Raw genomic sequence first — 13290 nt, forward strand, 5'->3', positions numbered from 1 at the left:
GAGATTTTCGAAAAGACTGAGGATGGCCAATGATTATCAAGAAACTTCGTAAAGACCAAGTGCATACATATTTTACCTTTGTTCTGCATGTGAAGTAAATCTTGCTGCACGCAGCGAGGATCTGCGTTTGAGACCTACTGTAGGAGGGTGTCCTCAAACACAGGCGTTCTGCAGTCCGGCGACTGAAGTTTCCTAGAAAACAGCCTCCCAGATCGATTGATGCTGGTTAGAACAGCGAAAATCCGCAGCAAAGTATTTTTTTCGAAGATTGTTTGAAAAGTGTCCGGGATTAGCCTTTTGGGGAAGGGTACCCTTGGTACAGTAGTGCGGAGCAAGACAAGAGCAGAGCATGACGTCAACCTCTATACTGTAGTACCTTGTCTCTTCTAAGAGCGCATCTTCTCATCATCGACGACGCCCAAGAAGGACCACCGTGTCTTATCCAATCCTCGAAATGCCTGATGTGCAGGCTTACGAGCAATTCCTCTCGAAAGAGACGGCGTCGCAGTTGAAAAAGGAGACAGAAGACTCAGCCTCATACTACCCGATATCGGCCTCCGGCGTCACAGTTGGTGTATGCCGTTCCTCTGAGCTGCCATCAGGTGTGGCTCTACCAGCAGGCATCGAGCTTGGCACTACTGCTCTTTCTGCTGAAGTCCTCCTCCAAGCCGAGAATACATCACCCAACCTTATTGCCGTCCGCTTCCGAGCGTTGCTCGGTGTACGGCCCAACGACATCGACGCTACCGTGCAGACATGCCAAAAGGCACGTCTCGTCACGATCGATGGTGCAGTGCTGGGGGATGGACAGAAACTGAGTCAAATTGCTAGAAAGCGCGGAATGTCGCAGACCTGTGAGGCCAGTCTGTTCACCGACGGAAATGCGCGTGCGAATCTGGTTGGATTATACATTGCGAATGACGACAACACTTTGAATTCAATTCAGCAAGTCAGCGTCAATGCCATTGTGTATTGTGGTGAGGACGCTACACGGGAAGCTGTGGCGGACTTGATCGCAACAGCAGTGCGCAGAGTGCTGACGACGGCGAGGGATGTGGCCGAGGACATGTCCGTGTGCATGGCTCATTACCCGCTTTTCGGGTGCGGTATTTCTGCAACGGTGGTCTCGGCCGCGGATGAGGAAACTGGAGACGAGTCGGGCGAAACGCGTTCGGCTTGGCGACGGAAGACTCAAGAACAGTTTGTGTTGCCGCTGGACCGGCCGTTTCTGCGAAAGTCATGTCGAGTTTACACCGCGGAGGCTTCGAAGAATGAGGTTGGTGATGGGGGCCATCCGGGAAGGTTGGCCGATGTACATCATGGAATCAAAACTCATGGCCTGGGTGATGAGGGGGTGGCCGTGCATCTAGTACAAAACAAGTATCTATACTGTCACTACATGCAGGATAGGTTTAACGATTCGGGGTGGGGATGTGCGTATCGATCGTTGCAAACGGTGCTTAGTTGGTGTGCATTTGAGCGATATGCGCAGTTTGAAAAGGGTGTTTTGCCGACACATAAAGATATCCAAAGGGCGCTCGTCGATGTAGGCGACAAGCCCCCGACGTTTTTTGGATCGAAGGAATGGATAGGTGCAAATGAAGTGTGCTATGCGCTGGAGAAATTAACGGGAGTATCGAGCAGGATTTTGCATGTGAGCCGGGGGTCAGAAATGGAAGGAAAAGGGCGTGAGCTAGCGAGGCATTTTGATGAGCAGGGGAGCCCCGTCATGGTTGGAGGCGGCGTGCTTGCGTGGACAATTCTGGGAGTGGCAAGGAACGAGAAGACGGGAAAGACTAAGTTTTTGATTCTGGATCCGCACTACGAAGGACGAGATGAGTTAAGTACGATTCAAAATAAGGGATGGATCGCTTGGAAATCTGCGGATGTGTTCAAGGCGGATGCGTTTTACAATCTATGCATGCCGTTGAGGCCGTCGGAGGTTTGATGGAATACCTGTGCATTAAAGAGAACTCACTTACCTGAGGGAGAGCATTCCAGCGAGGCGGGGACTGGACTCGAAGTCGTATGCGGCAACATAGCATCAAGGTTTAGTGCTTTACCGCGTGAATAATGTTAATAGAAAGTTAATGGCACCTCGTTATTGCAGAGATCGGAATCTACCGTACACAACTTGGACGAGGTGTAAGTAAAGTAGCGCTAGTGCCGAGCTAGTGTTACACTATCTTCAACAACCGCTCGCTAGTCTTCTTGGGTGTCAGACAACTCTGCACCTTCTTCACTCCCTCCCGCCCGTCGCTTTTCCGTGGGCGTCAGACGACTCTGTGCCTTCTTCACTGTCACCCGACGCCTTTCCGCGGTCGTCAGACGACTGGATGTCTTCTTCACTTAGATCTGAGCCCTTTCCGTGCACGTTAGAGGACTCTGCGCCTCTTTCACTCTTGTCAGACGTCGTTCCGTGGGACGGCTCCTTCTTCCCCTTTCCAGGAAGCACTCTTCTCGGCTTCCCGTACCACCCTGTTAACCTGGCAACCGGCACGCCCACAAACCGGTTCATAATCTCCCTCGCATCTCGAAAGTCACTAATCACGGGGGGCGCCTCAATCGCATATATGTGGACTATGAAAAAGCTGGTCCCATTCGTGACGCATGGAGGCCAATACACGCCCTTACTAGAGCCCGCATTAGCGCGTTGCTTGGAATTTGGGGGCATGAGCTCCGGATTGAGCGAGGCGTTTGCCGGAATGGAGCCATCTTTATCATCCTCGAGCGGGATATCAGTGATGAACCAATGCACGGGATCCATTCTCCGTTTCGAAATGGCGCCTGGGTTGGCGAAAAGCACGACGAGGTTGGTGGCGGCGCGGGGGACGTTGCGCCAGCGCAGCGGGATGGAGACCGGGTGTCCGTCGGGGGCATGGCAGCCGTACTTGAGGGGAATGAGGCCGCCGTTGGGCCAGTCGGAGAACACTTCGAGCTGCGGGTAGTTTCTGTTGGCAAGGATGGTGGTCATGCCGGATACGATGATGACAAAGACGATCGCGGTCATGACAAGCACAGAGCATCCCAGGATGTAGCGGTCCTTCATGCCCTCCCGGAGCTCCCTACGCGAGTACTCCCTCGTGCTGGCGAGCCTCGCGCGCTCGAGGTCTGCCCTCGATCGCGACAGAAGCTCACTTGCGCTGACAGAGTGGTTGTCGAGCGGGGCGTCGCGCATGAGCGCAGTGGTCTCATCGGCGGGCAGCACCGGGACGTAACTGGAGTCATGCCAGACAACGTTGGAGACGTGCGGGGCGGTGTCTTCGCCATCCTGGGGCATGTCGCTGTATGGAATGGAGGCGGCCGGGTCTGGGCGGCGGGTGATGGGGGAGATGGAGCCCAGGGCGGCGTCGTTGGATAGAGCGACGACGGCAGTGGTGGCGGCGGAGGGGGAGAGGTCCGTCAGGGGAGAGTCTGCACCTGTGCGGCGGCGGCGCATGGAGCCGTACGAGGCGGCGGGGCGATACTCATGGCCCGAGGAAGCGGTACTGGGTGGGGAGGGGGACTCGTACATGGCGGGGGAATCGGAGGAGGGGGGGGACACTGAATGCGGTTCGGGGTCGGGGGGAGGCATGGTGGGTGGAGGCGTGGAGGACATGGGGGAGGAAGGACAGGGGGAAGAGGGAGACGGGATGGAGGAGGGAGTTGGAAGGTGGAAGAGGAGGAGGAAGTGCAGGTGCGAAGGAAAGGGAAGGGGAAAAAGGCGAAGGCGTTTAGCGGGCAAAAAACGGGAAAATGATGCACGGTGGAAGTGGGTCATCGGCCGCCTTTTTCGCTGTGAATTGAAGTGCTTGGCCAGTCCACCTGCAAGGCCATGACCGCCATGACGCTGCGATGCTCTCTCTCCTGCGCAAGCGGGCCGCGCAGTGTGGTGCAGAGAGAGGGGCCGGCGGTGACGCATTCGGGCACGCACCACGCATGGCGATTGCGCGGTGAAAGGTGGCGAGGAGCAAGGTGACGGCAGTTTACACCCGCCCCGCTTGCAGCGTTTGCACTGCGCTGCTCAGGGCGTGCATCGTCGACGGCGAACGCCGCGCTTACATCGTAGCATGAAGAACATCGGCTCGGCCCCCGCCTCCCACACCCTTTTCACCGCCTGCCGGAACCCCCCGGCAGATGGCTTTTCATCATCCCTCCCGCTGCGCAGCGGCGTCGGAAAGTGGCGACATTGCCGCACCAGTGACGCCGACGCGCCGGGTTGCGGTGCTGAGGAGCGGCCGGACGAAACGTAGGGGGGTTGATAAAGGATAAAGCTATGATGTGCCTTCGTCTGAACGATGCAAACCTCCTGTCAGTACCAGGGAATGACGCCGCGACTGGAGCCCAACAAGGACCATTTTGATTGTTGATGGTCACCAGGACCGGTGCCTTCTGAGAGCTTTGCAGAATGATTCGCAGAAGCGCAATACGGTATGCAAGGTGAGGAAATTTGGACATCGCTCAGACGTCAAAATTTACCCGAAACAACTGTGCATCACTGGGCGGCCTTCTCGTTCTCCGAACGAAGCGAGTGCCCAAGACACATGAAGAGTGAATTATGCATCGCATGGAAGAAGGCCTCTTTGTTTCCGCAACAACAAACGTCCTCCATAGGCTTTAAACTATCAACCCCCCTTGTGCCTCTTCATCCCCACCACCTTCTAAAAGCGTGACAAGTTCCGCGCAGCACCTCTCCGCAGTCCAGCAGCACCCGCCCCACCACGCAAGACCTTGCACCGCCCCCCTCGCCACTCCTGCGCGTCGCCCTCGTCGCTCACGTCCGCCACGCAACTCCCCCCGGCTCTTCGCCGATGCCTTTGCCCAAGCTCCTCCAGTGTTCTCTACCCGCCCCTCCGCCCCCCGACGGAGGGCGCAATTCGCCATGAAGAACACGGCCAGTGTCCTCCTCCGTCCACCCTCCTGCTCGCCTCCCCCACCGCCTCCGCCGCCACCGTCTTCGCCGTCGCGCACGCGGGCCCGGCCCCGTTCCTCCTTGAGCCCGCGCAGCTGCTACTTCCGTGCCTCCGCGGGCGCGGTGCCCGCCTCGTCCGTGGACGCATGGCGCCTCGGCCCCATGATCCTCTGCACAACCGCCGGCACCGTGCCCCCCAATTCGGGCTCGAGCGCGCGAGCGAGCGCGCGCGTACGCCGCATGGCGACTGTGTGCTCGCGCGCGGTCGGCCGCCGCGGTTCCGAGGATGCCGGGCCGGTGGCGCGAGGCGCGTCCCGTTGCGGTGTCAAGGAGCAGCCGGGGCTTGGGAGAGGCCGCTATCCGCACGAATGGGAGGGTTAGGTCGTGCAGGAGAGCGCGTGGGGGAGGTTTGAGAAGGGCTTCGAAGACAGGTTGATGCCAAAGGGGGAACTAGATCTTGTAGGTACGTTGAATTGAGATTTGATCAGCAAGTTATCCATGCAGGATTGTCACTGCTTGTGCTAGTAGACGACTGTCTTGCCGAAGGGTTTGGCAGATACAGCTGGAACGCACATAGAGAGTCTGCCCCTGTTCTTGAGAATACATGCCCTTTCGCAATCGCCTCCCTCGTCATGGGAAACGACCTCAATTGACAAGTGCTTTGTTGAGAAAGAGAAGGAAGAGCATTTGATTCTCTACAGTAGCATTTTGCTCCGGTCCTGAGAAACTCGTTTCCACTTTCACGCCAGTATGTGAGGGCTGCGGAATGGGTGGGGACGACAAATCAAAAACAGGTAAAGAAAGTGCTCTTTACCTTTTCGGTTTTGGCGTTCTTCTCGATAGAATCATAATTTCGACATATGAATATCATATAAGCGATTCCTAACCTTCACAACACTTCAAGAATACACACACTACGCATCCAACATCTCTATGCTCAAACCTGAATACCTCATCTCACCATCTCACCAATCAGAACAGTGAAAAAGTACAACCCTGTTGTCTTGCTCAAACGTAGAAGGCATCGTCACAAATTGTTTGATCAATGTATGTTCACTGAATCCGACTAAAGCAGGAAGTCACTAAAACCCCTCAAGAGAAATCAACTATCCCAACACGTGAGTGATTTCGTTGGCACAGCGTTTACTTGGAAAACAAATTCTCCATTTCAACGGTTCATGTGCATCCAAAAACTGCTCCAACAGTTGTTCACAATGACGTTACCGGAACTGGAGAGAGACACCTTCTCAAGTCAACGTATCGAGGGCTTTTTATGAGGGTTACAGCCGGCAGACAACATTGTTCGTCTTAAGTATTATAAATCAGATTTAGTTTTGATGGAGTCTCGAGTATTGAACACGGGTATGGTGTGTAGCAGCTGACGAAGGGAAGGATCCTTAAACGCAAGGGATTTCTGTGAGAGATCAAAGAATACTCACATCTTTGGATATTCTCGAAAAGTTGGCAATCGTCCCAATTTGTATTGAGACTCGTCAGCACGATGTCATTTCTGCGTCGTGGGCTACGCTATGATACACTGCTCTGACGCATCGGAGAAAAGAGTTATCTAGGTTGATTCAGGGGCATAGTTGGAAGACGCCGCTTTGAGATGACAAGAACGTGAATTACGTAATCAAAACACAAAATAGAATTCAGAACGCCGATCGGGCACATCAGCAAACATTTTGACTTGCTTCGAGAACTTGCGAAGCCAATAACACCGTTTTGCGCAAAGAGAAGGAATCTTCGTAGCTGTTTTCGGAACTTTCGCGAGCGATTCGTCCATTCCAGAACATCGCAAATGCCAACAATTCCAGTTTTATATGGAATATCAGACAGCTTTCCCGGAACGGTGTCTCTCGAACTCGACCTTTGAGTCCACAAATCACAAGACCCATTTAAAAAACTACAAGGCTCCTATCCTACTACACTCATTTCGCGGGTGCCCAGCTACACGCAAGGGCGAAGCAAAGACTCTCGATTTTCACATTTATTTTGCCGCTATCCCAGTAAGCTGGTTTCAAACATGTCACCCGACGTGAATCGCAGTGCGAAACAGATCCAGTTTCTGGAAGACGACAGTCCAGTGAAAGTCCGTGTTGTGCTGGTTTGACACTTTCATTCCTGCAACGTACAAATATAGAACCATTGTTCGTCAACGTGTCGTATATCCAAAACATACCGAGACCCGTGTCCGTTCAACTGAAGCGTTTTGAGATCTTTCTAAAAACTTACCTTCAAACTTTGTGCATTTAATTAGTTACAGTAGTCGTCGAAGTGGCGCAGCGACACTGGAGTCCTCGGCAACAAAAACTTGTCAAATTCGCCACTGATGAGCTCGACAGCGATTTCGCAACCGCGACCATCAGTTGCATGAATCAACGAACATTCGAGCTAGTGTCTATCGGACCGATAGTCCTCATATGAGAACAAAATGTTATTTTGTTTTTTTCCTGGCAACGCAAAGCGCGATTTAACTCCTGTTTTTTTGCAAGTACCAAAGAAAAATAGAAACCGTGGCCATCAAAGTTGAAAAGAAATAAAAGTCGCCGGTTTTTATGTTATGATAACGTTGGTCGGACAGACACTACTAGTAGCTAGTCGGAAACATTAAATTTTTGACATTCTAATGTCAATGATTAAAATCGACAACGCTCAAGATGGTGTCAGGGAAGGATGAGTTGTTTTGGCTCAAGCCGATCACTTCTTTAGACTCATTGTGACGACGCGAAGCCCTAATTCTTGAGATGATCTAAAAAACACCACTCATTGTTTCGGCTCATTACCGTGGCTCCACAACTCACTACCTTCGCACCACTCCATGGCAATAGATGGGCACCTTCCCGCAAGGCAACTCCTGAGTTGCGAAGGTGTGCTTTCGTGTTCTGGTATTTTTGCGAGCGTTCGAAGCTGTTCATCAACTCTAGGTGATATCTCTCGCAACATTGTCTAATAGAGTGTCAGTATCTATCCCACAAACAAGTATACTTGTTACGCGAGGGTGCCAATTCCGTAGACTATCTTTAAAACTTTGTTTACCACGTGCATGACCATCGGCAGTACCTTACTGCCGACCTATTTCGGTTCACACCTCACATCAAAGACTCACTTAGAAAGTGTATATACGGTATACATGATCTAGGCAGATCAGAACAACCGGTTCTGAACAAAATTCGATTTCTTACCCTTTAGCCAAATCGTTATCGTCTTATCCTCCATCTGAAGACAAATGTCAATTACCAAACAAGATGCATCACAGAGTTTCTCTGTGTCCATTTTGCGTATCGAACCAACAGCTCCTAGGGAAATTGCAGACAATGAGGTTGAAGTCGCATCCTGGAAACAAGCTCTTGTTCAATGGGATGTCTCGCACAACTCCATTTCTCTTGCTTTCTTTGCCTTTACAATGCTGATCCAGACGGCCGCGCATCATTCCAAGATGGCCATCTTCTTTCACAAATTGGGAGACGCGATGTTCTATATTTCTTGTGCTGTTCTGTTTGTTTGCTTTGCTCTATATTCATTCCGAGCATGGCTTTTTCCGTTTTCCGTATGCCTTGACTTTCGCCACCCTCGCCTTGTTAATCTTTTCTTCATCCCGGTGATATCGGGTTCTTTATGTCTTTTGACTACCACTGACTACCTTCATTCCGTCTCACTTTACACTATTGACTTTTGCATTCTTGGGACCTATCAAATCAGTCTGTCATTGTTTTTATTTGGAGAATGGCTCATAGTGGCACATCCCTCTGTTATCATTTATCCGCTGGTCTTCATGCAAACAATCGGGGTTTTCTTGCTCACCAATATCGCTGCATCTGCTCATCTTGTAGAAGAGGCCTACGCCATGTTTTCTATCGGATGTCTCTTCTGACTTCTCGTATTGATCACAAATTTCCAACACATAGCAATGATCCTTGTGTAGAATACCGAAAGGCCGCAGCCAACATTTTTCCTTTTCATAGCACCACCTGCACAAGCAGCTATCGCGTTTGTTATGCTTACAGCTTCGACGATGACGGAAGACAAATCAGGTCTTGTTAAATTACCATCCGAGCCACCATAGAACGGCGTCTCAGATGCCTTTCTTGCCGTTGACTTCTATCTGTACCTCCTCATGTTTCGGCTGCTCCCGAATTTCTGGAATGTTGAATTTTCATTTGCATGGTGGGCGTACGTGTTCCCCCTCAGTGCAGCGGCAGGTGGTGCCATTCTAAAGTACGCGCAGAAAAAATCGCTATTCTGGAAGGTGCTCAGTGCAACGTCTTCGGTCATAGCGTGCATCTCTATTTTCGTTGATTTTAGCTTCACTGTGTGGTCAATCTACACACGAAGGGCCCCAAAAAGCAAAGAATCAATTCAAGCATACAAGAGATATTTACTGAGCAAGCGTGCAGAAACTGAGATGGATTTTACGGAAGAAGGACGACACAGTGAGCACAAAGGCGAGGACCTGGAGATCAATGGTTACAATGGTGATCTCTAAAATTGCATGCCATGGTCTACGTTTTCCGCAATCTTATCTAGGCAGTCCGAAAGAGAAAGCCTCACATGATCACGTTAAAGTGGGAACCTCCGAAATTCTTAGTATTCGGTCACATGAAAATTAGGGCAGGGCTGAGACTTACAATAACCTTAAGGTAAAACGAGATTATTCCGAGCTCTCGCGAATGAGTGTTATCTTAAGCACAAATTTTGTCTTAATTAGAGTGCTTTAATAAAGTGCAGATCAAGCCGGAGACTCTTCCGAGCTACTGTGTATCCGTCAAAGCTGTCGTAATGAGACACCTTCAAATATTCTTTTTTCCAGGATCTTCTGCGGAAGATTTTTTATGGAGTGTCTTGCATTTTTGCTGCTCTCATTTTAACTTCGGCGTTGTCATTTACAACTTAAAGAAGCTGGGGAGACTACGATCTTTTGTAAAGTTGTATGTAGACACACAAAATGTGTGGCGAGTTAAAGATCCCTGCAACAAGATAATAAAATATGCAGAAGAGCGAGATAGAAGGAGCTTCGTGGCCTCAGGTGAGGCCACTTTTCAACTTTCGCTTCGCACTTTGACCATATTCGTCAAAGACGTGAATAGAATCAATACATTGCCAATCGAGTTTCCCGTCGTGATCAGATCGATGTTAGTGCTATTTGACACTTGTACGTCGTTCCCGAGCGCTTCTGTGAAGCAGCGTACGATTTTCGCTCTGAGAGAAGGCCAGTACGGCCTTTTCGAGGCTCCAGACTGACAGACATTCTGACTAAAAACTGACCTCCTAGTCCAATTCACTTGTCGTCTACACTGCTTTCTGCAGTGAGACCCCCTCCAATATGCTGACCGGGGGCGATTGCGCAAGAGAATTAGAAAGGGACCGCACCGGAATTTCAAGATGATATTCTGTGGCTTTGCAGAAATCTGTAGGCACGGTCCTATAGTGCTCTGCTTTGCCCTCATGGCCCATGCATGTTTTTTAGCTTCGCGGAAACGGAAAAGATTCATGGCTGTTAGTAGTTTACAGCAGTTCGGGATAATGGTTCTTGCAGATGGAAACATCCTTTTTGTAGAAATTGTACTATACTCTTATCGACGTATCGTTACTAAACTACAATTCGTTCCTTATGAGAAGCACATCATACTTGAACAGCGGCCCATCTTCATAAGCTTCCAGGTCATAGACTCTTGCCATATTGGCTTGTGCTAAACCATCGATACTCGAAGCGAGGACTCCACGAATCCAAAACCATTTCACTGGTTTTTTCATAACCTCCATGACAGCCGTATACTTTCCGTCAAAGTGTCTCTCGGTATCAATAACTCTGGAGTTTGTTTGCTTTGCCTTCTTCATAATAGCCTCTGGCGTGGTATGCAACAAGAACCTTGAAACAGCCTTGTTCATCCGGGCATTCTCCACAGTAAGAAAGCTGTAAAAATTCCTTCCGAAAATGGAGAACGTATCGATGTCGACAATCTTAAAAAACCCGTTCCGCAATCTAGGTTTGATCTGTCTAGCGTCATAGTTCAGGGAGTATCCCCACAACGTCGAAAACCTTGGACCGACATTGGGAATACCAACTGCAGAAAACAGTTGCTGCGCACCGGGCGCAGTGCTTAGAAAGTAAGACTCCAACTCTATGAGTCTGGAACTGTCTTTCCGGCTAGCCCGGAGAAGCTGGTTAAGGCGGAGGTCCGTGTACAAATACCAGCGGATGGCGTTTGCACCGCTGTTGTCGACCATGACAGCGGCATAAGTGATAGGGTTGCGGCCAATAAGCTCGAGATCTGTGATGCGAAGCTTTTGCCGGCGGGCGGCCAACCGGAGCTCGTTCGGCGTGCCTGTCATCCATGCCCAGCGTTGGGCGGTGGTGTTGAAGCGGTCGGCATGGACAGTAGTGGGGAGAAGGAAAACGGCAAGGATAAATGCGAAGAAGGGAAGGGAGGCCATGGTGCATGAGCGTGCGAGGTGATGCGTTCTGAGGCGCGGGACCGAGGGGATGCTGAAGTGAACGGAGTCAGGTGGGCTAACGAGATGCAAGGAGGTTGCTTATGTACTGGAGGTTGCCTGAATTTACTTACCGAAGCTGAAGAGGTTTCACTGGCGCAGCGTGACAGATGACAGATACCCTCAGCTTGCATGAGGGGAATGACATCTTGAATGACACAGACAACTAGAGCCCTGTAAATAGTGGAATGGTAACGCGTAATGCAATAAGTCTGCCGCGCGAATAAGAATTGAGGCGTACAGTATGTGACGTGGTTGACTTGGTGTTTTTTTTTTGGAGCCTGACAGTCGTCTCAAGTTGTAAAGTTGGGACATTTACGAGTCGCATGTGTCGTGCATGATAGGTTCTGATCGGAGTAAGGCTCCTGGGAATATAGCAGGAGAGTTCGCCTTGTACTGTCGTCCAACCTTGCATCCATGTTGTCGTCCCCCCTGGCATTCCAGAACTGCTTTCAGCCTGTCGCTGGACATGTCAGACAAGTTGCCAGCCCCGAACGCGCTACCTGAAGGATTATGGATGAATTCTTGACGCAACCCTCTGTTAGCGTTGCTTCCTGCTGATGGCAGCCTACAGACGCTTTATCGGAAATTACAGAGGTTGCAGATTTCGATCTCATATTTTCTTGGAACGCTCAGAAGACAGATAGCGAGATTCGCAGGGTTTTGCAACTGCTTCTTGTGAAGATGGAAAAGGAGATTGTGTCATGTACTGACGTTCCATGTTCTTCTTTCTCTTAGACGCATGAGGGGCTTAGACATATATTCAAGCGTCGATTTACTCATTGATGGTTTTCTTTATTCGAGGAAAATTCTGAGAAGGACAGGTCCCTCTCGGGTCTCCGCTTGCTTTTCTTTGGGTCCGCTTTTCGCACCTCATCTGTAATCTGCGGGCACGTGCCCGACGTCAATGATATTTTTTTTGTTTGCACCAATACGAAGGGTGTCCCATAGATGCGCGCGAGGCCAACAGACGATTTAACGGTAAGCAGAGAGAAGATCTTTTGTTTCTGTAAGAATTGGTAGATGGTAGATGGTAGATGGTCAACTAGCAAGAAGAACGCTAGATTGAATCCCCTAATCCCCTAGAGGGGCGTATACCAGGTAGTGCACATCCCAAAGCTGGAGCGGTCTTGCTAACGGTGGGTATATGAGGTGTCTCAGAATTCGGATGGACTACTGTAGGTATCCGTATAATTTACGTCCATTCTAAATACTGAGTTGGGTATTTACGACCGTCGAATCGAGTTGCAAAGATAATTAGACGCCGGTCCACAACGAATATATTTGGCAGACTTGACCAGTTATAAAAATATCGTGTAGGATACCCTAGAAGATATATATCTTGTCTAAAATTTGCCAAAAAATCTGCCCGTCCAAAAAACATTGCCCCCTTATACTCCAAGCACCACATGTATGATACCTAGCTGACAGCAATGCTGCCAATAACAAGTTAGTTTTCGTCCACCTTAGAAGTTGAAGAGCATGTTTCCAAACATCCCAATGAAGCAGATGAGAGCACCGAAGAAAACGAAAATCATCCCGATGCCAATGCGCAGCGGGTCCCGCTGGTCAAACGGCAAGTCCAGCTGGTACTGCACCATCAACCTGCCCGGGAAAAAGAACATGATCAAAGCAATGCACCCGCCGGCCAGGGTGTTGGCCAATCCAAGGTCCGGCAACGACACGGCCACCACGGCAACGAATACGTTCAAAACTGTAGCAATCGCCACGCGTTTCGGGTCCGTCATCACCGTCGTTAAATTCCCAAAAAGCATGACCTCAAACTTCTGTCTCAACGGGATGATGAATAGCGAGTAGGTGATCAACAACAATCCCCCGATTGACCACTTGGCGATAAACGCCGTCGGCGAACCAGCTGGCAACCCCGTCAGCACATTCGACCCGAT

At 50.4% G+C, this 13290-nt stretch overlaps 4 protein-coding genes; 2 read left to right on the forward strand and 2 right to left on the reverse strand.

Moving 5' to 3' along the window:
* Positions 1-454: 454 nt before the first annotated feature.
* Positions 455-1981, forward strand: CHC_T00001791001 (hypothetical protein). XM_005712706.1 is given in 2 exon segments: positions 455-1948; positions 1949-1981. The coding sequence occupies 1 exon segment, from the start codon at positions 455-457 to the stop codon at positions 1946-1948; it is 1494 nt and encodes a 497-aa protein (XP_005712763.1). The 3' UTR covers positions 1949-1981.
* Positions 1982-2239: 258 nt separating this feature from the next.
* On the reverse strand, positions 2240-3514 carry CHC_T00001792001 (hypothetical protein). The gene has a single exon (XM_005712707.1). The coding sequence runs from the start codon at positions 3512-3514 to the stop codon at positions 2240-2242; it is 1275 nt and encodes a 424-aa protein (XP_005712764.1).
* A 6867-nt stretch (positions 3515-10381) lies between these two features.
* On the reverse strand, positions 10382-11326 carry CHC_T00001793001 (hypothetical protein). XM_005712708.1 is given in 2 exon segments: positions 10382-10486; positions 10487-11326. The coding sequence occupies 1 exon segment, from the start codon at positions 11324-11326 to the stop codon at positions 10487-10489; it is 840 nt and encodes a 279-aa protein (XP_005712765.1). The 3' UTR covers positions 10382-10486.
* Positions 11327-12925: 1599 nt separating this feature from the next.
* CHC_T00001794001 (hypothetical protein) lies at positions 12926-13201 on the forward strand. Its single transcript, XM_005712709.1, has one exon. The coding sequence runs from the start codon at positions 12926-12928 to the stop codon at positions 13199-13201; it is 276 nt and encodes a 91-aa protein (XP_005712766.1).
* Positions 13202-13290: the final 89 nt, after the last annotated feature.

The sequence above is a fragment of the Chondrus crispus genome, genomic scaffold, assembly GCF_000350225.1.
Source record: "Chondrus crispus Stackhouse genomic scaffold, scaffold_113, whole genome shotgun sequence".
NCBI classification, from domain to species: Eukaryota; Rhodophyta; class Florideophyceae; order Gigartinales; family Gigartinaceae; genus Chondrus; species Chondrus crispus.